This window comes from Falco rusticolus, chromosome 13 (assembly GCF_015220075.1).
Source record: "Falco rusticolus isolate bFalRus1 chromosome 13, bFalRus1.pri, whole genome shotgun sequence".
NCBI classification, from domain to species: Eukaryota; Metazoa; Chordata; class Aves; order Falconiformes; family Falconidae; genus Falco; species Falco rusticolus.
Genome location: NC_051199.1, coordinates 20,376,192 through 20,398,049, shown reverse-complemented (window position 1 = coordinate 20,398,049; position 21,858 = coordinate 20,376,192). Strand labels below are relative to the sequence as shown.

At 40.2% G+C, this 21,858-nt stretch overlaps 1 protein-coding gene across 7 annotated transcripts in view; it reads right to left on the bottom strand.

Moving 5' to 3' along the window:
• MCF2L2 (MCF.2 cell line derived transforming sequence-like 2) overlaps window positions 1–21,858 on the bottom strand; it is a 181,150-nt gene that overhangs the window by 94,165 nt on the left and 65,127 nt on the right. For all 7 annotated transcript variants that reach the window (XM_037406989.1, XM_037406987.1, XM_037406988.1 and 4 more), the window contains exons 6-13: window positions 19,504–19,620; window positions 16,176–16,325; window positions 15,055–15,179; window positions 13,418–13,532; window positions 12,126–12,245; window positions 10,729–10,920; window positions 9,730–9,921; window positions 9,166–9,343 (exon numbers count right to left, since the gene is read on the bottom strand). In XM_037406989.1, coding sequence (XP_037262886.1) covers window positions 9,166–9,343; window positions 9,730–9,921; window positions 10,729–10,920; window positions 12,126–12,245; window positions 13,418–13,532; window positions 15,055–15,179; window positions 16,176–16,325; window positions 19,504–19,620 — 1,189 coding nt within the window. The remainder of the gene's footprint in view (window positions 1–9,165; window positions 9,344–9,729; window positions 9,922–10,728; window positions 10,921–12,125; window positions 12,246–13,417; window positions 13,533–15,054; window positions 15,180–16,175; window positions 16,326–19,503; window positions 19,621–21,858) is intronic.

Sequence of the window (21,858 nt, the reverse complement as noted above, 5' to 3'; positions counted from 1 at the left end):
TCTCACAGAACAAGAACTTTTTCAAAAATAAAAGCTGGTGTTTTCAAATGCATCTGGTAACATTGTTTAAGATGGTTTCACCAAGTTTAATGTTTTGAGGAGTTTACAGTCTTGGTGGTCACCAATAACTTTTTCTTCTTCTCTGGGAGAAGCTGAGGGATACAATAAAAAAGATGCAGACATCTTTGAATGAGGCAGCCACAGTAGCAAAAGATTCATGTAGGAGAGGACTCAACACTTTTAAAAAAGAAACACATTTAACAAATTTTCAACTGCCTTTGTCATTAAATTATTCTTTTAACGTAAAGGCAAAAAAAAGAAAAAGCATCAAAATACCCCAAATTATATGCAGTTAAGAAAATCAGTTTCATAGACAGAACAACTGAAGCTGACATTTCTTCTATCCTGTGTGTTTTATTGTGCAGCTGGGAAGAGAATTAATTAAAGCAGCTTCTCTCTAACTCTTTCCTGAATCTTCCTGGGTTTATCCCATGCTGAATGACGTGAAGACTTGGTAATGTCCATGTCATGCCTATTACTTCCTCACAATGACTCCATATTAGAAAGTTTCTTCTAAAGAACAGCAAAGTCTGGCAGCCACCAACAGCTATAATTGACCAGTAGAAGATTCTTACAGTTCCCAGGACTGAGTAGAAATGCAAAATGTCAACTCTGGTTCTTCCATCACTCTCTTCAGAATATACAGCAGGGGGATGGTTTTGATTGAGCACTGCTTTCAACAGATGCCTTTTTCCCCATCCCCAAGAAAGCTTTCCATGAAGTAGTAACTGTTGTCTCAAAAATATTGTTATTTCACCTAAAAAGTGGTGTATTGACATTCTGAAACTAAGGGAGGGGAAAAAAAGCAAGATAGAGCAAATAAAAGCTATTTGACCTTATTGTCAAAGTTCTTCATACCTTTCTAATCTGCAGGGAGGATGATTTCTACCATTGGCAAAACCAGAATACCAACCTTCATCAACTATTTGATAAATTTTCAAACAGGCCCTTTTCTGATTTTCCCTGTGAATCCCTGAGTAAAGTGGTTACAATCATCAGTAAATTCACTTTTTTCCATACTAATGCATCCAGAAGATTTTATTTAGCCTTAAATGCTCATCTAGCATCATCTTGGCAAGACACAGGCTGCAATCATACCTGTCACACTGAACAACAGTCTCTTCTGGAGCTTCTCCCAACTATATCCTATTTATACCTCGAAAAATCAGCATTAAAATAGATACAGGACTTGATCACAAAAATCCTGATTCAGTTATAGAAAACTGAGACTTTTCATGCTTTTCCCCACACACTTAACAAACACTCCTGAATACCAGTTACCCTATCTAAATCAGAGTTCATTGCTCTACAAAGTCAATTCCCAAGTTTTATATATACTGGATGTATTATTAAAAGGAATAGAAGCAAAGAAAGTAATTTTAGGAAACTTAAGAACTTTTGCTTAGAACAGCAGTCAGTAATACCAAGCTGTTTGACCTGTTTATTAATAAGAAAACTTTAGCTTGAAGGGATGGTTGATACTGATCCTGGATGAAAGCAGTCAGCAGAAAACGTGGTAATCTGTTATGACTGATGTTTGGATCACAACTTACAAACTTGAGACAGATGTAGGTGATCCAGGAAAAAGAACACTGGACAGTGTAAGTGAAAGATGACATTCACAAAAAGCCCAAGAGCAGATCCTCTTTGATCCAGCAGCAGATTACTCGGGTCACTTTATTAGCTTAGTTTATTAGCGTCATCGGTATAACATATTTCAGGAAAGAAGCAGGGAGAAGATAAGAAAACAATCAACTCCAACTGCTTATATTTCAGAGATGAATTTGGTTCAGATTGATACAGCAAATTTTCCCCTTCAAATTTGACCCAGAAATGAATTGAAAACAGGAAGCAATCTGTTTTCAGTTATGCTCCAGAGTATTTTTCAGTTATAGACTGGCCCATATTCAGAGACTGCTGCGTGTCACTACACTCAAGTAGTTTCTGGAGCAATATAGAAAGAAACAGCTCAAATACCTGCCAATAATTATTGCACTAATTACTATGGAACTGAAAGGATTTTATAAGGGAAACTCCCTTATAAAATTCTGTACAGTTGGCCGTTTCAAGGTCATCACTGTACTGTACTGCTGAGGAAGCTGAAAGTTACAGTGTTCAACTGCCTACTGAAAGAACAAAGTACAGGAACACAAAGGAAAACTATATCTATAAACAATCTAAGGTCTACAGGGTATCAAGGTTGTTTTCATCCTATTGTTTCACAGCACTCCTCTGGATAATGAGTAATGAAGATTTCATTTTGAACTCAATATTTTAAATTGCTCAATGCTGCTTTTAAAACAAATGTTAAAAGGCATTGTATGCAAAGGTAAACTGTTTATTGCAAGGATATTTACCGTAGAGCAGGGTTTGGGTCTATCACTTGCATTCACCTGGAGCACCCCTGTCCTTTTCATATGGGGCTTTAGTACTTCTCACTAGTTTTTCTATGAACAAGTTGCACGATAAATATGGAATTACTGTTTTACTACTAGCCTACAACAAATGGTAATGTGGGCTGTACTATCTCTGAAGTTTCTAGGAAAGGAGATAAACTCATGTGCTCAATGTTGCTTTGCAGTCTCCCCGCCACTCCAAGACTGAAACAAATTCAGTGAGGACAACTTGCTGTGCTGCTTGTGAGGAAAGGATGTGGTTTCACCCAGTTCCCCACCCTGCTCTTGCATGGCAGGGTACAGGCACCATCTCTCAGGTGTTTGTCTCTCACGGCGGGGGCTGCATCACACAGCGAGGCGCAAACAGAACAGTACACAGCTCCCGCGTGCTCAGAGACAGCTGAATTAGTCCATCTGGGCATTGGCCTCAAGTTTGCTCCTGCTAGAGTACATGTAACTTGTTGACCAGCAAGAGACACAGACTCGGTAGAGTCAAGGGTTATGACACACCCCCAACACTTGTAAGACATTCAAAGCCCCCCTCAGATTTAAATACCATGCTTTACATTCAGGTCTTGTGTGAATTTCCCAGCCACATGCTTCCCCATTTGTTTTCTGCAGAGGAGTTTGTGCATTCTCACAAATCACCTAAAGCAGAAACAAAGTCCTTTGTCAAGAACAGGTGTGGAAGCAACTAGTCTGCTAAACTGTTTATCGGGGCTTGCAGTTCATGCTGTACCACAGGAACATGAGTTTGAAGATAATGCCTTAATAGTTGTTTTGAATGCTGGTGATGACAAAACAGCATGCTTAGGCAGCTAAAGAAACACCAGAGCACCTAAGGGTTTATCATTTAATGGCTTAATACAGAAAGTCTTTTCCATTCTTAGCAATGTAATCTATACTTCTTTGCTCTAGCAAAATTGCTATCAAGCCCCCTAAAAATCTACCCATATAAGAAGCATACAGCAAGGCCCCTGTACATGGAGTATTGTTCTACAAGGAGACAGACTACTTGGTTTCCTCAAGAGTAGCCCAAGCGTGATAGCAGCCCTACAGCTGCACAATTGAAAGCATCTTCTCCTTTTCTCTACTTCATATATAGAAATATCTTGAACTATAGAAATTGGTGGTTTCCCCAAACCATTAATGAAAATCATATGCACCATCTTTTCTGAGTCAGCTAATCTCTGCAGCCTCACTTCTCCTGCACACATCCCCAGGCTCTTGCAAGACATTCTTTTATCCTCTATCCAGATGTTATTAGTTAGTGAGCGTTATGCACTAGTGACTGTGAGGAATGCTGGAATAGATCCAATGAGCAGTAGTACATATTTAACTGAGATTGAACCAGTTTAAATTTTGTTATTTAAGGAACTGAAAAGGCTCTAGCTGTGTTCCCCATATGAATTTGATGATCCAAGCTGGCCTTATGAGATGTTTGTAGGGTGAGTCATGGATTTTTTATGTGCAATGTGCTGTTAAACATGTTATTTGCTTAATGAGCTCACAGAAACTTTGACATCTCTGCTCCTGTACTTCACATTTATGTTGCACACAAAGAAATCCCTAGGTGAATATTTTACAGCATTTAGAAGACAGGAGATGCCAGAAGCAAAGCTGCATGTGCAACCCTAATTTTGCCCGTTTGCAGCTAAGGTATCTTGGCCCACCCCCCTCTAAGAATCCTTGTTTCATGCAGTGCATGGAATCAGAAACAATTCATGAGCAGCTATTCACTATTTTGATTTATCTGTATTTCTCAGTGGGGGCCCAGAGCCTTACTATCCGTATGGTATTTCAGTCCCTGCTCTGAAAATAATTGTCTTTTTTTTTCTAATAATCATTTTTACAATTCAAGTGCTTCATAAATACTTACTGAGCTGTTTTCACAACACTTCTCAGAGGTAACAGGCTGTTATCAACCACACTGACATCTGAGTTCCATAGATAAAGATCAAGAGAATACACTACTCTGGGAGACCAACCTGACATTTTTAGAACTGAATTTTCAGGTTAGTGAGTATTACATGCCACTAACTGTTCGAGGATACTTGCCCTGCCCAGTAATTCTGATTTCAGTCTTTTACTGCTTTTTCCAGTGTAGATTTCTTTATGTAGTTGCACAAGTTAGTGCAATTTTGAGGGGGTTGTTTTTAGTAAGTTGAATCACGTTAACACCCACGTGTGTTTTTAACAGGGTTGAGACCTTTACACCTACAGCACCAGCTTCTATTTCCCATGTCATCACGAGTAAAAGCAGCAGTAAGTAGTCACAGTTTCAGGGCTGACTCCACAACAGCTGAAACCCATCTGACCTGGGTCTGGTACACTTCTCCCTGTCCTCCCAACCTTTGGCCATATACTTTTCCCTTCTTTTTTTGTCAGCACTGCAGTTCAGGGAACTAGACAATGAGGAGCTGAACTAGCCAAAACAGAACAACCCCACCACCTCAGTGACAGTTTTCAGTTCCCTCCTTTGTTTCCCCTGGCTAGGTAACCAGAAGTACTGGGGGAAAGCGCAGTCAGAAATGCGCTGCTGTGTGGGCAAAGACAAGAGTAGAAAGGGAGACTGTGACAGCCTTGCATTAAGCAGGCCTTACTTAAGATGCTGCAAGATCATACTGTAAGGAAACAAGTGGTGCAGGGGATAGGAAACATATTTTGTCTCTGGGTTCCAAAGATTTTTGCTGACAACAAAGGAAGTAAGACTATAGAAGCCAGAGTGTAGCAAGTTCATACCTAATTAGTATGTTTGAACTGAGATATTTTTTTTTGTCCCCCAAGTGCTTATAATTCTGCCAAATCTGGACACTTTAGGAAAGGACAAAACTATTTTGTATTGTCATGTTCCAGTTCTTGCCACAAAGGTAACTAAAGCTAGACAATTTTCCTAGCCTTGTTCACTGAGATGGCCAAAATAATTTTTTACTGAAGTTTTCCAAGAAAACATCAGGCTGAAGAAGATAGCCTTTGGGAAAGCTTCATTTCAAAGATTTGGAGTTTGGGAGAATTACAATCAAAATAGAGAACTGTTAGTTACAGTCATCCATCCCGAATAGCTCGTATTATCTTTTACAGTTCTGTGGCTTATCCCACTCTGCCTGACAGCCTGTGGGCAATGCTAGCCTGCAGGACTTGATTTTGTGGAGCTATGCCAATTCACTTCAGCTAAGGAGTTTTGTACAGAAATACAGACCAGAAATACGTAGTCAAATCACAAAAAATGATACCCTCAAAAGTGAAGTAGAGCAAAGGAATTTCTCCATCAAGTGTCACTTCTTTCCTCCCAACAGATGCAGGGACAATTTTAGCCCTTAGCAATATTCAAGCAGCTTCTATTGGGACTAAAGAGAGTTCTCCTTAAAATAAGGTGTCGTATATACTACTAATATTTTCAAGGCATTTATTACAAAAGGGTCAGCAGTTTTCTGCCTTTTCTGGGTTGATCTGTGAGTAACATTTAAGCAGATTCCCACAGCTAAAATGCACACCAGGTCCAGCTGCCATAGACTTTTGAGCATCACGATAATTCCAGTAGCAGTTTTTCAACGTTGAACAGGCCTGTCCCTGCAAAATTTACAAGCTCTTTTGTGAAACTGAAAGGTTCAAGCACAAATGGGATGACATTAAAATTTTGCTTCAGAATTTCCAACCCACAGAAAAGCATTGGGTGAGGGAGAGTTTACAGTGCAGCTCTGAGCTGCCTTTCTGGATCTTTACTAAGCTAAGACTATTCCAAGAGTGATCAAACACCATAAGGACATAGACATAAGAAACTGTCACAGTTGTTTCCCTGATAGAATTCTGCCCTTTCTCTCATACATGGTATCAGCTCTGCCTGTATGCACTAATGATTATGTCCGTGTAAAGTGAAGAGTGGCACAGCTATAATAATGGAGTATTTCATGCCTGAGCCTTCACATCTGTTAAGATTTTTCCATTAGCACCCTGAATTGGATTGAATTTTCCCTACCAGTCCTTTTTAGGGGAGCAGATAGTCAGCAAGTAAAAACAAAACAAAACAAAATCTATTCTGGAACAAACGTAACTTTTTTCCTTTCACAGACAACCATTGCAAGGCTGCCATGGTATTGTTACATCTGCTGCCTGGGGACAAAAGCCTTCCTTTCTGGTCTTCTATGTCTGTTTACCATATTGTATTGCCTTTGGTTGCTTTTGTATTTACACAGACTAGGAACATGGTATTTTCCCGTAGCTGTATTCTGTTTTGCAAGCTGTTCGAAATATTCAGGTACGTCCTGGTAACAAATAACAATGAGTTACAATACGTTTCAAGAAGGTGCTCTTAGCCTCTCTCATTTTTCTAAGATGGTACTCAATTCTTCTAAAAAGACCCGCTGATATTGCATTGATCCTGTAAACGTGTGAAGAAAGGACACAGAGGAAAGTCCAAATGAGGGTAGCTTCAAGAAGAGCAGAATTTCACAGCCTCATTTTCAAGGCTTGGAATAGGACTCACTGTCCCTGTTTCTATTCTCAGCCACATTTCAGACTCAGACTGTGAAACCCCTTGATGAATCAGTTTATCTGTGTTTATCAGTTTATCTTCAGTTTTCTTTCTGAAAAAAAACAGGGGTTTAAACACCAGTACTTGCCAAGTACTTTGGCATTCTGAGGGGAAGGACGCTCAGAAAAATTTAAGTATAACTCTTTGTAGCAGACAATTGGATAATACACAAAGGATGCCATTACACAGTATATGTAAAGATCCATGTATTGTTTACAGCAGTTAAAGTAACTTTCTGAGCCCCAGGATAAGCTGTAGACAGTCAGGGACTTCTGTTTTTGTACCGAGGTACTCTAGGTCAATCACCTTCTGGCACAAAAAATCTGAATGAGATGTTACAGTCTACTTACCAATGTCTGAACAAGACTGGGTTGCACTTTGCATCTCCTCAGAGAACAAATGGAGTAACATTTTAAAATAAATTTCATCTACCTATTAACATGCAACAGGACATCAGAGGCTATCTAATCCTTGTCACAGTTATCCTGTATTGTTTGTATAACAGGAAACTGCAATGCAAGGGTCAGAGCAAGGAAGCATCTCACGATTTTCTGTGAAAGAGCTGATAGTATGGGATTGGCAGTATGAACAAGCATTGTCATTTATGTCCTAGCGACTATTCTTTAAGATTCTGTTTGTGCCAAAAGTTTAATTTAAAAAATCTGCAAGCGCTCTAAAGTGACAAGAAAGTTTGAGAAACACAAGCAGTGACCGCATGCATAAACAGAAATGCAAGACTAGCTTTTAGCCTGAAGATGCAGTTACATGATAGCTGAAAACTATTCTAAAACTGTACTACCACTAGCAGCGACTAACCGGCTCTGACCTACTGACCCCATAACCCTGTTTTTTCTGCAACTTCTGCTTCAGCACTAGTGGCCACACAGTGAACAATCTGATCAACTTCAAAGTTAGTGCTGCTTTGGGCAGATGGTTGGGCAATGTGATCTTGAGAGGTCCCTGCGTTTTTGTAACTCATGCAATGGAAAACCAACTACCACATTTTTGCAGTCTGATCGTTGAGTTTTCAAGGTAAATCACAACTTATACAGCTAACTGACTGCCAACAACAGTGCAAGAGGGGAACACATGGCTGGAGGACGTGTGGGCGGCAGAGCAGGACCCCTTCAAAGGCATTGTGGTCCCTGCTTGCCTTAAGCCAGTAGTGAAGCTGAAACTTGAGGTAGCAACTCAATGTTAAGAACACAACTAGCATGGTTTTGGGGGAAAAAAAAGTACAGATGTCAGACTGGCAGGTAACTGATGACAATGATTTCCCTTGACAAGGAAAGATGAGTGCTGGGGAGCAGAGAAGAATGACAGGGACATTTGTGTGACCTTGTGATAACATGCCTAGAAAGCAAAGTGATCAGGCTACTGGCCATCCTAATCTTCCTGTTGAGAAAGCAAAGTTTATTGCATGTTCTTCATGCAAATTAGTTTTTTCAAGGCTCTTTGCTAAAGATTCCCCTTTTAAAAAGCCCTAAGGTTCCATTTTTTAGTTTCTTATAAGCATCTCTACTGAAAATGGACAACCCCTTCCCACCACCAAGTACAGGGTAGCTGGTCTCCAGGATGCACTGTTTCAAATTGGCTTCATCCATGTTCTTTCTGCAGAAAATAGCTATCTTGATTAAAGGCACATCCTCATCTCAAGTAAGAAACTTCCAATAAATTCTGAACTCAAGCAATGTTCAACTTTTATAGTTAGTAGAGGACAATACTAGAAAGTGAATAAACAGTTATGTAGAGGGAAAAACAAAAATTTGCACAAACAAGTCAGTGTTGCTCACGAACCCTTAACCTTTGCAAGTATCTGACTAAAACTCGAGGGATTGTGACCCTTTAAAGCCAAATATTCACACTAGAGTACATGCAATGTAAAAGAGGTTCTCATGCTTTTTGTTTAGGGTTTTCAAGAGTTTGCACTATAAGACATACTGAAAAACAGTGTAAAAATGTACCCTGTAGATTAGGCCCAGGAAGAGAAGCCAGAATTTTTTTTTTATTCATCCTTGTTTGTATGTTTGCAGTGACAGATATTTCACATTTGTTTTTAACAGCTAGGCCTGCAAGGCTGACACTGAACATCAAGTCTTCATGGTGGCAACAAAATTTAAACATGACTATGTGAACAAAACATTGGTGCGTATCTGAAAGCAGGTGTGCATGGCCTACCTACTCCTGCTGGTCTGGTAATCTTTGGTGATGCTCGCTTTGGGGAAGATTCAGGATGCGGGGCAACAGGTTGTACTGGCCGGGTCTGTTTGGCTGCCAGCTTCTTTAGACTTACTTGCCTCTTGTCAAACATTTCTTGTACATCTTCTAGTTTTTGTAGAATTCTTTGGGCATTGGCCTAGGTAAAGAAAAGGCAAACAACAGATGGTTGTCAGTGCTGAACTAAGCAAGTTAAGAAAGAACTTCTGTTACTCAGATTCAGACTAGACCTGAAGATCATAATGTGCTGCAGTTTACTGCAACCCAGCCCATGCACTCACACAGATTTGTTTCACTGAGTAGGTCACGCAGTCTTTATAGCACTATGAAGAAAAATCACATGTCCCATGACTACCCATCTGAATAAAACTTATTGCCCTAAGCGTTCACCTCTATGCCCTTTTGGTGTAGGGAAACTGGCATATTTGTGCAGACTCAAATATATAGCCAAGTATGCTCTCATGTACAAGGCAGTTGGTAATTTTGAAATTTTAAATCAGTGCACGCATATCTGACGGGTTTTACCTTTATTTCAGGGGTGAGGATCATGTCAAACTGATTGTAGAACTCCTTCGGGTTAGAGAGCTGATGTTCCTTAGCCGTTACCAGGAACTTCTCAATTTCAACGAGTGCAGTTTCAGCTCCCTCTTGTGACTGGCACTTGTCCACAGCTTGGGAAGCTAAGAGGTAGATCCCAGCTTCACACCATTGGCTTGCCTTTAGAGAAAAACGGGGCCAGAAAGACTTCATCACTGACAGTCCATGTTGTGAGGTGTTGCTTTTACTCCACGAAATATGCATTTGGCCTAACGTGGCCCTAAAGGACTTCATAGCACCCAACAGTTCCTGGCCATAAGTCACCCCACCTAGATACACAGAACCAATAGCAAGTTAAGTTCAGTTGTCATGGGCTAGATGGTCCAGTAATATGTAAAGTAAAAATATTCTGAGCAAACAGAAGTGTTACTATGGTTGCTGCAAATCGAATCTGTCAGCTGTACTACCTTCATTTCAGTGTTCAGTCACCCAATTATCCAAAACCCGAAACAAGTATTTGAAGCATATCAAAACTCCCCGAAACTTCTTAGGCCTATAAAACTTAGTTAAAAATACTCCAAAGCAGGTTTTACCGTAAATTTTCAGTAATTCCTGTTTCAGATGTAGCTGTAATAGCATGCAGACATTCCCGAAGCACTTAGCTTGCTATTCTAGCTAGATAAGAAAGTGAAAACTGTTAAACTGAAAGGGAAAACAGTAATTTTTAAGCACTGTAATACATTTGATTCCCCTTTCAAATTTAGGCCTATTTCAATTTTTTTCCTTAGTTTTATCTTCTACTTTTCATCATTTAAAGACCATAATTATGGGAAGCTACTGCTCCCATTTTTATAGTAACAGTTTCTGAATTAAATGGAGGGAAAAAAAACCCCAACTTTTTCTCTTCATCCAAATTACCTGAGCATATAAAAACTTTCATTTTCAGTAGAACCTCACCTGGGCTGTTACCCAAGAAGGTTCACTCACCTTATCTAACTGCTTATGAAGCTCAAGAGACTTTCCCAAAATATCACACTTTTTCTTGGTCTCATTGGTAAAGTCATCACAAATACGCCTGAGTTCAACACACTTTGGTCTAATGGAGTCAACTGCATAATGGTTGTTTTGGATGAGCTGTTCTCCATGGAGAGCTAGAGACTGGGCCTTCTCCAAAGGTTCCTGTGAAATTAATGAGAAAGAAATCCAAAGCTAGATCTTAAAATGACATGTGTAATAAAACTAATCCGCCTCTGTAATCCCGGCTGTAGCCTGCAGGTGAAGGTTTGGGATATTAATTTATCTGATATGTCTTACTTTATATTTATACCAAAGACCAACTTAGTTGTCAGTGAGTATACTGAAACACAAGAGGCTCCATCCCAACATCAGGAAGCACCTTTTTACTGTGAGGGTGACCGAGCACTGGAACAGGTTGCCCAGAGATGTGGAGTCTCCCTCCTTGAAGATATTAAAAGACCACCTGGACAACCTGCTCTAGGTTTCTTTGCTTGAGCAGAGGCATTGAACAAGATGGCCTCCAGAGGTCTCTTCCATCTTTAAGCTTTCTGTGGTAACTGTGATTATGTGAGCACATGCCACCTTTTTTTTCCACATACTGGGGACATTTATTATACAAGTCTTTTTTCCTGCAAAGTTCCCAGTAATCAGAAAAACTGTAAATTATTTTTTTTTTCCACTCATTAATTGTGATGTTTATAATGCTTTAGTTAATTTTTGTTCCAAGATATATTTTGGAAAACTCTTCAGATCCTACTGACTGACTACAATTAATAAACTTAGTCACAATAGAATTAAATGAGAGGTGGCCAACAGGAATAGAGCACACATCAGTACATCATGCATTTTCCTTCCATTGTCCACATCACATGTTACTATAACCTTTGATCATGTGCATCCTCCTCTGATTTAACTTACTCATTGTTCAATGCTTTCTAATAACACTTAAGTTTGATGTACATCACAGCTGACCAGCTGATGGAATTACAAAGTCCAAATGTCTGCAAAAGAAAGGTGTTTATTGGAAGGCACAGGTATTCCTCAAACTGCTACGAGTCTGAATAGAATGATCTTAAAAGTTACCTGGCCAAGTTAACCTGTGAAGTGTTCTGAGCTTTTCAGATTCTAAAGATGGACATAACCTTTTCTGGTCTGAAATACCAGTTTTTGAACTGGATTCTAGCTTTCCAAGTAACGAACTGGAACTACCAGTCTGAACAACCCTGGTTTCTGGAAATTAGGATCTGAGTTTTGCTATTTAAAATAATGACTCATGAGACATGAATAAGCATGATGTAAGGACAGTGACAGAGAAGTGTCTAGAAGATCATGCCTATAGCAGCTAGAATACTACATTGAGTGCAAACCTGTCCTTTCTCTTCTAATTGTTTCTGTTCCCTTAGGAGGTGCTCCACTCGAGTCACACTGTCTCCAATGTCAGCAAAAGCTGCTTGTGCTTCCATGAGATTATCCAAGGCCAGTTTTACCTAAAAAACAATATAAAAATTTAAAAAAACCACACCAAAAACCTGCACCCAAAGACCCATCACAAAATACTTATAAAACAGTAACAAAACTATGGCTTCTAAACATTTGCCTACATCTTTTAGAAGAGTCTACACCTCTGATTTAGTCTTTCAGCTCATTCCAAAATAGAAAAACCAAGAAATAACATCCAAAATTGAAAACCCAAGGAATAATGCAACAAATCAACTATTCTTCAAAGAGTTACAGTGCTTCTCACCATTTAGGCCCACACAGTTTTGAAGACCTGTAACTCTAGAGTCTATATTACTCCAGAACCTGTATTACCCCAGCCTCTGGGCTGACAGCCGGGCTTTCTGAACTGTGTTTCATTGATCTGGAGCACTGTGTTCAGCTCTGGGGCCTGCAACATAACAAGGACATGGACCTGTTGGAGCGAGCCCAGAGGAGGCCACAAAGATGATCAGGGGGCTGGAGCACCTCTCCTGGGAAGACAGGCTGAGAGTTGGGGTTGTTCAGCCTGGAGAAGGGAAGGCTCCGGGGACACCTTAGAGCAGTCTTTCAATACTTAAGGGGCATTTATAAAAAAGATGGGACAGACTTTTTAGTAGGGCCTGCAGCAATAGGACAAGGAGTAACGATCTTAAACTGAAAGAGGGTAGATTTAGATTAGATATAGGGAAGAAATTCTTCACTATGAGGGTGGTGAGGCACTGGCACAGCTTGCCCAGAGCAGCTGTGGGTGCCCCATCCCTGGCAGCGTTCAGGGCCAGGCTGGATGGGGCTTTGAGCAACCTGGTCTAGTGGAAGGTGTCCCTGCCCATGGCGGGGGCATTGGAAGCAGGTGGTCTTTAAGGTCCCTTCCAACCTAAACCATCCTATGATTATATGACTCTGGTGGAATCGGCAATTTACCATCACAGAAGTGATATTTGATCAATCATTTTTCATTTGTGTGTGATGTTATCAAGAAGTTGGTGTTTCACATTTTGGCATAACAGGCTCTCACTTTCCTCACTGTGCCTTATTCAAATGTTGTAAGATATCTGATAGCTGTCAAGAATTTAATTTTTGAATATCCACTTGCTATTTCATAATGAAGGGCTTCTCTCCCAATCTCCTTTTTGGGTTGTTTGTACCAGAGAAGGCTAGACAGAACGAACAGATGAAATACCTCTCTAAAATCATGTTCAAAGTGTCGAAGCTGCAGGCATTGTTCTAGTTTTAGGTGATGCTTGGTCCAAAATTGATCAAAAGCCTTTTCTGTTTCATCCAACTGAGCCAACAACCTGTTAAGAAATTAAAATGAAAATAACTTACTACTTTCCTATAGTTCATTTCTTTTGTAAGAAGGATCTGTACCAACTTCCCCTTAAGCAAGAGAGAATGAAAAAAAAAAAAAAAGAATGACATGAGTGTGATGAATGACAGCTGCATGGATCCACTGTGCCAGCTGATCCACTGTGGCAGGCAGTCCTGCCTCCTGACTTACGACAGGAGCACAGAGCTGTTCCATGTGCTGGCAGCCAAAGGCAGCCATCTCTCCCTAGCTTCCACCCAGCTCTTCTTCTAGTTCCACCTAGTTCACCCCAGGCTAATGCAGATTTAATATAATGCTATTGTTGTTTCAAGGAACGTTTAAAGCAGAACTCTACAACTTCTTCATTTTCTTCTCCCACCAGAAATAGGCAAGGACTGAATAATTTTTCCCAGTCCATTAAAAACAATAGGTTAGAAGCTCATAATGCCTTCCATGGACATTGTTTCACTTTGTGTAAACAATGAAACATTTATTGGCAAAGAAAATAGCATCAAGGTGTCATACATCTTAAGTAAAATGACACTAGACTACTGAGTCATCCTCACAGTCTCTCAATAGTCTATTAATTACATTACAAAGTAGAACAGTTTAAACAGGAAAAAAATTAAAAGGAAGTATTCTCTGAATATCCTATATTTCAATAGATGGACACTCTTTGGGCAGAGCAGGGGACAAGGCCTTATCTCCTACAAGCCCAGTGAGTGCTGGAATGAAGTTACTGAGGCAAACATCAGTAGCTCCCTCCTATTCCTCTAAAAAAAAAAATCTGTTTTTAATCTATCCCTGAAAAATGTTGGTTTTTTTAATCAAAGCTAGTTGTTGCATTCAAGATGAATTCGCAAATTCCTTTGGGATGACTGTTTAAAGGATTTTAAAGTATTCAGTGAAAAATATCAGCTCAGCTTTACTTTTGGCAGCTTTGTTCCCAGTGAATGCAGACACACTGAAATACTAGCATGGCATTTCTCTTTCCACTGCATCATGTGGCAAAGCAGAAACTTCTACATGGTGACTAAAAGCTTTATGGTAATAACTAGCATTGTAGGAAGGAATAGGGTTTTTTTGCTCTCCTCTGTGCAGCTGTGAAGTATGTTTCAGAGTATCATCTTCATCTGTTCCTCTCCCAGTGTTTCCACAGGCATGCACAAACACCCTCCCATCTCACGTGAATTCAGATGACACTTTCCAACTAGGCATAGAAGTTTGGAGGATGCATATGGGCAAAGTAAGTCCCACACTAAGTCTTCAGCCAGGTAGTTAGTGGTCCAACAAAAAATCCTAGGAAATTGAGGACTTGTTTGAACTTGTCTTGGCAGTTTAATCAAGTAACTTCCTCAAAGTTTTTCCCTTCTGAGTTACCCGACCAAAAAAAATCCCAAATAGCTGAACCAGTAGGAATTTATAACTCAAATATTTAAATCATTAACATTACACTTGCATTTCTTAGGAATAAATTAGCAACTTGCACAAGGTAATCTAGCTTCACTGACCTTTCTACTGTTGCCACATTTTCCAGTTCATCTGGACTGAGTTTGCTGTTGGCACTTCGGGTGACTGGCTCCCTAATGCATGTCAGTAGGGTGGCCCCCTGCTTCACAGCTAGTTTCAGCTCATCCTGAGGGGAAAAAAAACAAGCCAAACAAATTATATGTACTTTGACAACACTCACACCTCTTAGATGGACAATATAGTAATACTAAAGGAGAATTCTTTCATAGGTATTAAATACTTGGAACAAAATATAAATGCTTACCAAATTTTTCTAGAAAGGCAGAGACTAAATCTATTCACTTTGAATAGTAGATATATTTCTGAAAAAAGGAATCGTATATAAATTCTAAGCAGATTGTACTCTTGACCAGGCAACTTGCAGAATGAATTTTTATACCATAAATTGAATGTGTGCTGCAGATCATTCAGTTCTGTAAACAACATTGTGACATGTTGAGCCACAGTATGTCAGCTATCAAGGAGTCACCCACAGAAGAAGGTGTCTTTCTAACATGGAAGATGAGCAATGAAAAGGATAATGAGGCTCAAACATTAACACGTCATCTGAGGAGTCCCCACATCACTGCACACTTCTTGCGTAAAAATTGTTCTTGTGCTAATATAGCTTAAGTAGTATTTTTTCTCTTCTGTTTAACCTCAGGTGTTTGTTGACAGCAGTAATGTTTTTTTTTCTGAGCCTTATTCTGCAAAGCTAAACTTGCCCCAACTTTATTTAAAAAAAAAAAAAACCAAAACAAAACACTAGTCATCGTCTAGTTAGATCGTTCTGTTTATTCCTGGATTATCCTCACAGACATTCTCTACAACTGCTCCCGTCTGAGTTCATCCTTTCTGATGAACTCTTCGTCAGCGCCCATGCTATTCCAAATGTGATCCCATCACAACTTCTCATACAGTAGAAATGATATTTCCCTGTTCTATCACTCCTGAAGCTGTAAGAAACCCTTTTTCATAGTTGAATCAAATCGACCTCCTGAACTCAGGTTTATCTCCTGTTCAGTAGTTTCCAGACAATGGACTCCCAAATGATGGCAGAAAATTTTGTTAAATCAAGAAGTCATACATTATGCTGATGGAGCTGTCATGAGACAACATTCACCTTCAGCTTGCTATGGTGATCAGTGTGTGTGCAGAGGAGCTCTTCTGTGCACTGCACATCGTTGGGAAGTTCAGTCTCTGCTAGGTCTGTTCCAAAGGTCTGTAGCATCTGTGCTGTTGTTTTTACTGTCATTGCAAAGTTTTCAATAGCCTGGAAAAGCAAGAGCATAAAGTCACAGACTGGTTATTTACCCATAACCCTTTAACAGTGCTTACTTAGTCCCTCAGGCACACTGTGCTGCAAGTATTACATGCCGGTAAAGCTGGCCATGTTGCCTTTCTTTGGGTGGATATACTAAAAGTTATAAATTAAATCCTGTGTCACAAATGATCTTTTCACAGGCCTACAAGTATTGTCATCTCAAAGAACCAGCCGGGGAACTCCCAGAGCTTTACAGACATAATGAAACCACAAAGGACATAAGTTTCAAAGCCAGGACTGGAACTTTAGATCCTCTGCCTGTGCTTGCTAGGAAATTCTGCTGTGTTTAGATGTTTAATTAAGGCTTTATTTAAGTTGAGGAAACTCTGAAAGTGTATAGGGCAAAGCCTTTTTACATTTATATTTACACAGCCATTGTTCACTCAGCAGCAATCTTTCAGAAGCCAGGGGGAAGGCAATGTGCATCTCCGTCCTGCCTATCTGTACAAGATGCATTGCAGGCACTCCCTCCCATCTGTTCATGTTAGTACAATACAAGGACAACTTACTGCAAATACAGTTAAAATGCATAAATTAATTGGAGCATTGCTGTTTCTTTATCACTTTGGTGCACTAATACAAACCTTGTCAAAAATCAAAAGGGGAAGTGAGGAAGGCTTAAAAACAATGCTGCCTTTAGAGTAGAATATATTGTTCAGACTTGTGAGATGTGATTAAAACCATTTTAGCTAGTAGCAATTAACTGCATGGGATGATTTTTCATTATCATGTCCCAATTTCTTTAGGGACTGTATTGTTCTGTATAGCTTTTTGTTCTTTACACTCTTTGATCTAACCCACCCAATGGCTTGAGTCAGTCAACACTACTAGGGATGCTCTTACACCCAGCCAAACACTACATGGTTGTTGCAAGTTGCATTCCCTTCTCCAGCAGCGATGGGAATCCCTCATTTGCAACCACGACAGTTAAAATTATGCTGTGTGCTCAGTGAAAAACAAACTGGAGGTAGATCATCATTCAAAAGGTGAAGAGAGAAATTACATCCCACGTATGTGATCTGAAACATGCCCCAGATGAGGCAATGCTAGCCGAGTTCATAGCCTTCTTCTCTTTTTTCCCCCCATAAATTCATGCCTGCTTTCAGCATAAGCAGTACAGACCCACATAGGCTCTGGTTTACTGCTTAGCAGCTGTAGCCTGCTGTTCTCAGCACTGAAACTATGGGATTAAAGTTGGTTGAAATGTCACACTTATGGAGCCATTCAGGACCAAAGGCGGCTTACTAAAAGCCAAAACTGTACTCTGTGGGCAAGAAAGCTCACAGGCTTCTAGCCATTCAAGATAAGAAAGCAGAAACAAAGAACAATGCATTGAGATTGCTGTGTCATTACCATTCAGCAACCATTTAAAGCCGTTTCAGAAAAAAAGCACTGGCAGGACAAGATATGAGAACATGATGAGAAGCAGGAGAGGGGATGAAGACCATAGCTCAGCAAGACTGAAAGTCATGTTGTTTCAAGGCTGACACTTCCCTGCTGACAACCCTCTTATCCAGCAGAGACTCCTTGGCTGGCTGCGCCATGCACCGTGAGTTTATCAGTGTTTCGCTTCATCACATGCTTGCCTCTACCCTCCTGCGCGTGTGAGTAACGTATTGTTTCATATACGTAAGTTATGTCTGTAGGGTATTTTTCATGTCTCCGTGCTTGGTAAAAGTTTTTCAAACAAATTTAACCAAAAGATCTGGGGATTACATAGCCACACACCTCAAATCTTGGCTCGCTTTTATTTATGTAAAGCATATACACATCGTTTGGTAAAATACGCAAACTCCCATCATTGACAAACAACATAGCCTTTCTTGTGCCGCATTTTACTCCCCCTCATTTTTTCAAACCTTTAGCTGTTTGAAAGTTCACACAGATGATTCCTTTAGACTCACCCCTCCTGCAAGAACAGTTTCATATTTTTGATACTCTTAACATGTAAGCCTGTTCACTCACTTCAATTCTAACCTTATTGTAGTCAACACAGCTATAAACATAACAAGTGTTAGAGGAAATTCAGACTCTGTGTTTGCATATTTAGAAACCTGAAATATTTAGTGGTTCTCAAGGAGAGTAAAATTTAATTTTATAAGGAAAGTAAAGCACAGAAAATGATAGCAGGAAGGTGACAAGTGATTTGACTTAACAAAGCCACCTCAGAAAAGCTCTTTTCCGAGTGTCAGACCTAGCCTGCAGGTCAGCAACCCCAGACTCAAACTCGAGGCTGCTCAGGACACTGCAAAACATTGAGGCCAATTAGATGTGAGCTCTAACATACCAGTTTTCCAAGCAGACCCACAAAGACAGATGCAAACATTGCATACAGCCTCTGGAAAACTAATTCTTTATTCAGGATCAGGACCCAGCTTTGCCCATTTTTGCTTAGGTAGGATGAGACAATATTTTGGCTGCTAACGTGCCAGAGTTTGGGGTCTGTTTTTTGTAAACCGTCACCTTTTTGGGGTGCCATAATGAATTGTTTATATTGTTTTGAAGCAGCCACTGAAATGTATTAACCAACCCAAAAAGGGAACAATCAAACCTGTATCAAGTTTCCTTAAAGGCAATAGAATAAAAAGTCTTCCTGCCTTCATACAATTAATAAGTGTTCTTCAGTTATGCAAAATAAGACCCAGCTGGAGTGCATGTTTATGTAGCATGAGAATGAAAACAAAGGAAAATAAAATCTAGTACTAGCCTTAAGTGTATTTCTTCCCTTAAAACATGGACACAATGAATCATTGAAGTGAGAATTCTGACCTTTGAGTCCATTAAGTGCTAAAGCATGCGTTCAGCTTCAACCATGAACCAAAGGCCTATGGATTCTCATCAATTATTCAAAAGCTAAGAATGTGCCAAAGGGCCTTGCTGAGTAAGAATACTATGACACTATTGAGCCCTAGTCTAGGCCAACGGTGAGATACATGTTACCACTACTGTTATAAACTTTTAGGGAATCTTCCTTTCTCTATTTGAGTCATAGATTTCCTCTTTCCATGAGTACCTGGCAGAATCTGTATGCTGAAATGCAGCTGAAAAGTTGCTTAATGGTTGCTCTACGGTTTTCATCTGGACAATTCTGGGTGTAGACATCTGAAAGAACAACACCAACACTCACGGTTCGGTGATGTATCCACTGACTGTGGCCATACTCCAGGGTTCCTCCCAGCTCCCGTGTCAGCTGACTTTTGTCAATATAGCCATGCAGATCAGACACAGAATTTAACATGATGATCTGAAATGAATCCAAACACAACAGACTGAGAGAAATAATGAGCCCTTTTCATCATTGTTCCTAGGATCTGGGTTTGCCTTAAACATGCATGACCAAACTGCAGTCCCACCATAGGCAGTGTATGTTTGTTCATGTAACAGCCATAGTTTAGTTCCACTAGGTTTTGCCTTCTCAATATGTACATGGCTATTCTTGAACTAACCATAATTTGACATCATCTCGCTCCTTACTAGGCTGAGGATGCAGTCATTTTGCATGTGCATCAAGAGCAAAAGTATGGTATTTATAATGTTCACACAGACTTCCATGAAATAATTTATATATTTTCTAGGCAAGTTATTTATAGAGAAGTGGAGGTGTAGGCAGGTTAAACAGCTTCCTCAACACCAACCACTTGATTCAGGGAAGTGCTGAAACGAGACCACTGAGAATAAGATTTTCCTTTCAGTTGTACCATTTTTATGGCACTGTATGTCCACTGAGTTCACTGGCTTTCTTCTGTTCTAGGCCATGATGAAAGAAAAAGGAGAGACAAACCTAAATCAATTTTCTTATTTTAAAGAGTCTCCTTACCACTAGACCTACTTAATGAAAGCAAAACCAGATTTGCATTCAGCTTCAGGTAGGCAGTATTACCTTTTGGCAACCACTGTAGATCTGGCAACACAAGTGGTTACACAAATAACATATATATATATATATTTAATAAACACATGTATCTCCTTGTTCTAACAGCTAGAAAATACACCATGATTTCAGCAACAGAAAAGCAAGATGTTTTTCTTGAGCATCTTGAGAAATTTGAAGCCTTAGACTTTAATATATGTCAAATGTATTACTTCACTGCCGCTTAAAGAAAGGATAACTGGCTACGACTGTTAGAAGGCTCTAAGGGAGCATGGTAAGTACACTTGCACGCACTGTGGACAATGAGACGAGCATAGATGTATGGAGGCAAGAAGATGTATATTCTGGGCTGATAGTGCTGTAAGAAAAGCCTTGAGAACAAACCTGAACAGATTTTTAGCTGATCTTTGTTACAGAATTATTCTAGAATAATTCAGGTTGGCAGGAACCTCAGGTCTCTAGTCCAACTTCTTTCTCAAAGCTGGGTCAGCTGTGAGATCGAACCAGCTTGCTCAGGGCTTTATCCTCCTGGGACTGAGGTTTTACAGCCTCTGTGGGCAGTCTGGTCCACCGCCTGATTATCTTTGTGGTTAAAAGTTTTTTTCTTATATCGAGTCCTTATATCGAGCCCTTGTTTCACTTCATGTCAGTTATCTCTTGTCCTACTGCCATGCACAACCTGGCTGCATGCTCTCAGTAACCTGCTGGGAGGAACTGGAAAGCTGCTGCTATGTCATATTAACCCTCCCAAGCCTTCCCTTCTCAAGGCTAGACAAGCCCAGCTCTCTCAGCATCTTACAGAGCCCTGACCTTCTTGATGGCCCCCTGTTGACCTCAACCCAGATTAATATTTTTTCTTGCACCAAGGGAACTAAAACTGGACAGGATATTTTCAATGTCATCTAATGAGAGCCAGATAAAGGGGGATAATTGCTTGTCTCAACCTGCTGGCTGTGCTTCTGTTAATACTGTTGATGTTAATGTGGGATGCTGATAGCTTCCTTTGCTGCCAGCGCATACTGCTGGTTTACATACAGCTTGCCGTCTACCAAGTTCCCAGGTCCCCTTCAGCAGAGCTGCTCCCCAGACAGTCAGGCTACAGCCTATATTGTTGTCAACAATACACACTGTTGTGTTCTTGAGAAAGGAAGTCCTTCCCAGCTGCAAGACTTTGCATATGTCCCTTTTGTATTTTATAATATGCTCATCAGCCCATTCCTTGAGCTTATGTTCCAGCGGCCCTGTCTTTGAGTGTACCAGCTGCTCCTCTCAGTTTAGTGTCATCTGCACACTTGATGGCAGCACACTGTCACCTCTTCCAGGTCATGGATAAAGATGTTAAACAGGGCAGGTCGCAGCAGATATCACGACACAACCCCACTTGTTGCCCACCTCCAGGAAGAGTATGACCCATTAACCATCACCTTATGAGCCCAATCATGCAACTGGTTTTTAAATCTGTCTAGTTGTCCACCTATCCAGACTTTAACATCCTATCTTGGATACAAGAATATTGTGACAGATGCATCTGGTCCCATGGACCTGTATGGATTGAATATTCTCAAGAAGTCCCTGACTTCTTTTTTCACTTCCAGCAGTTCATCTTCTCCT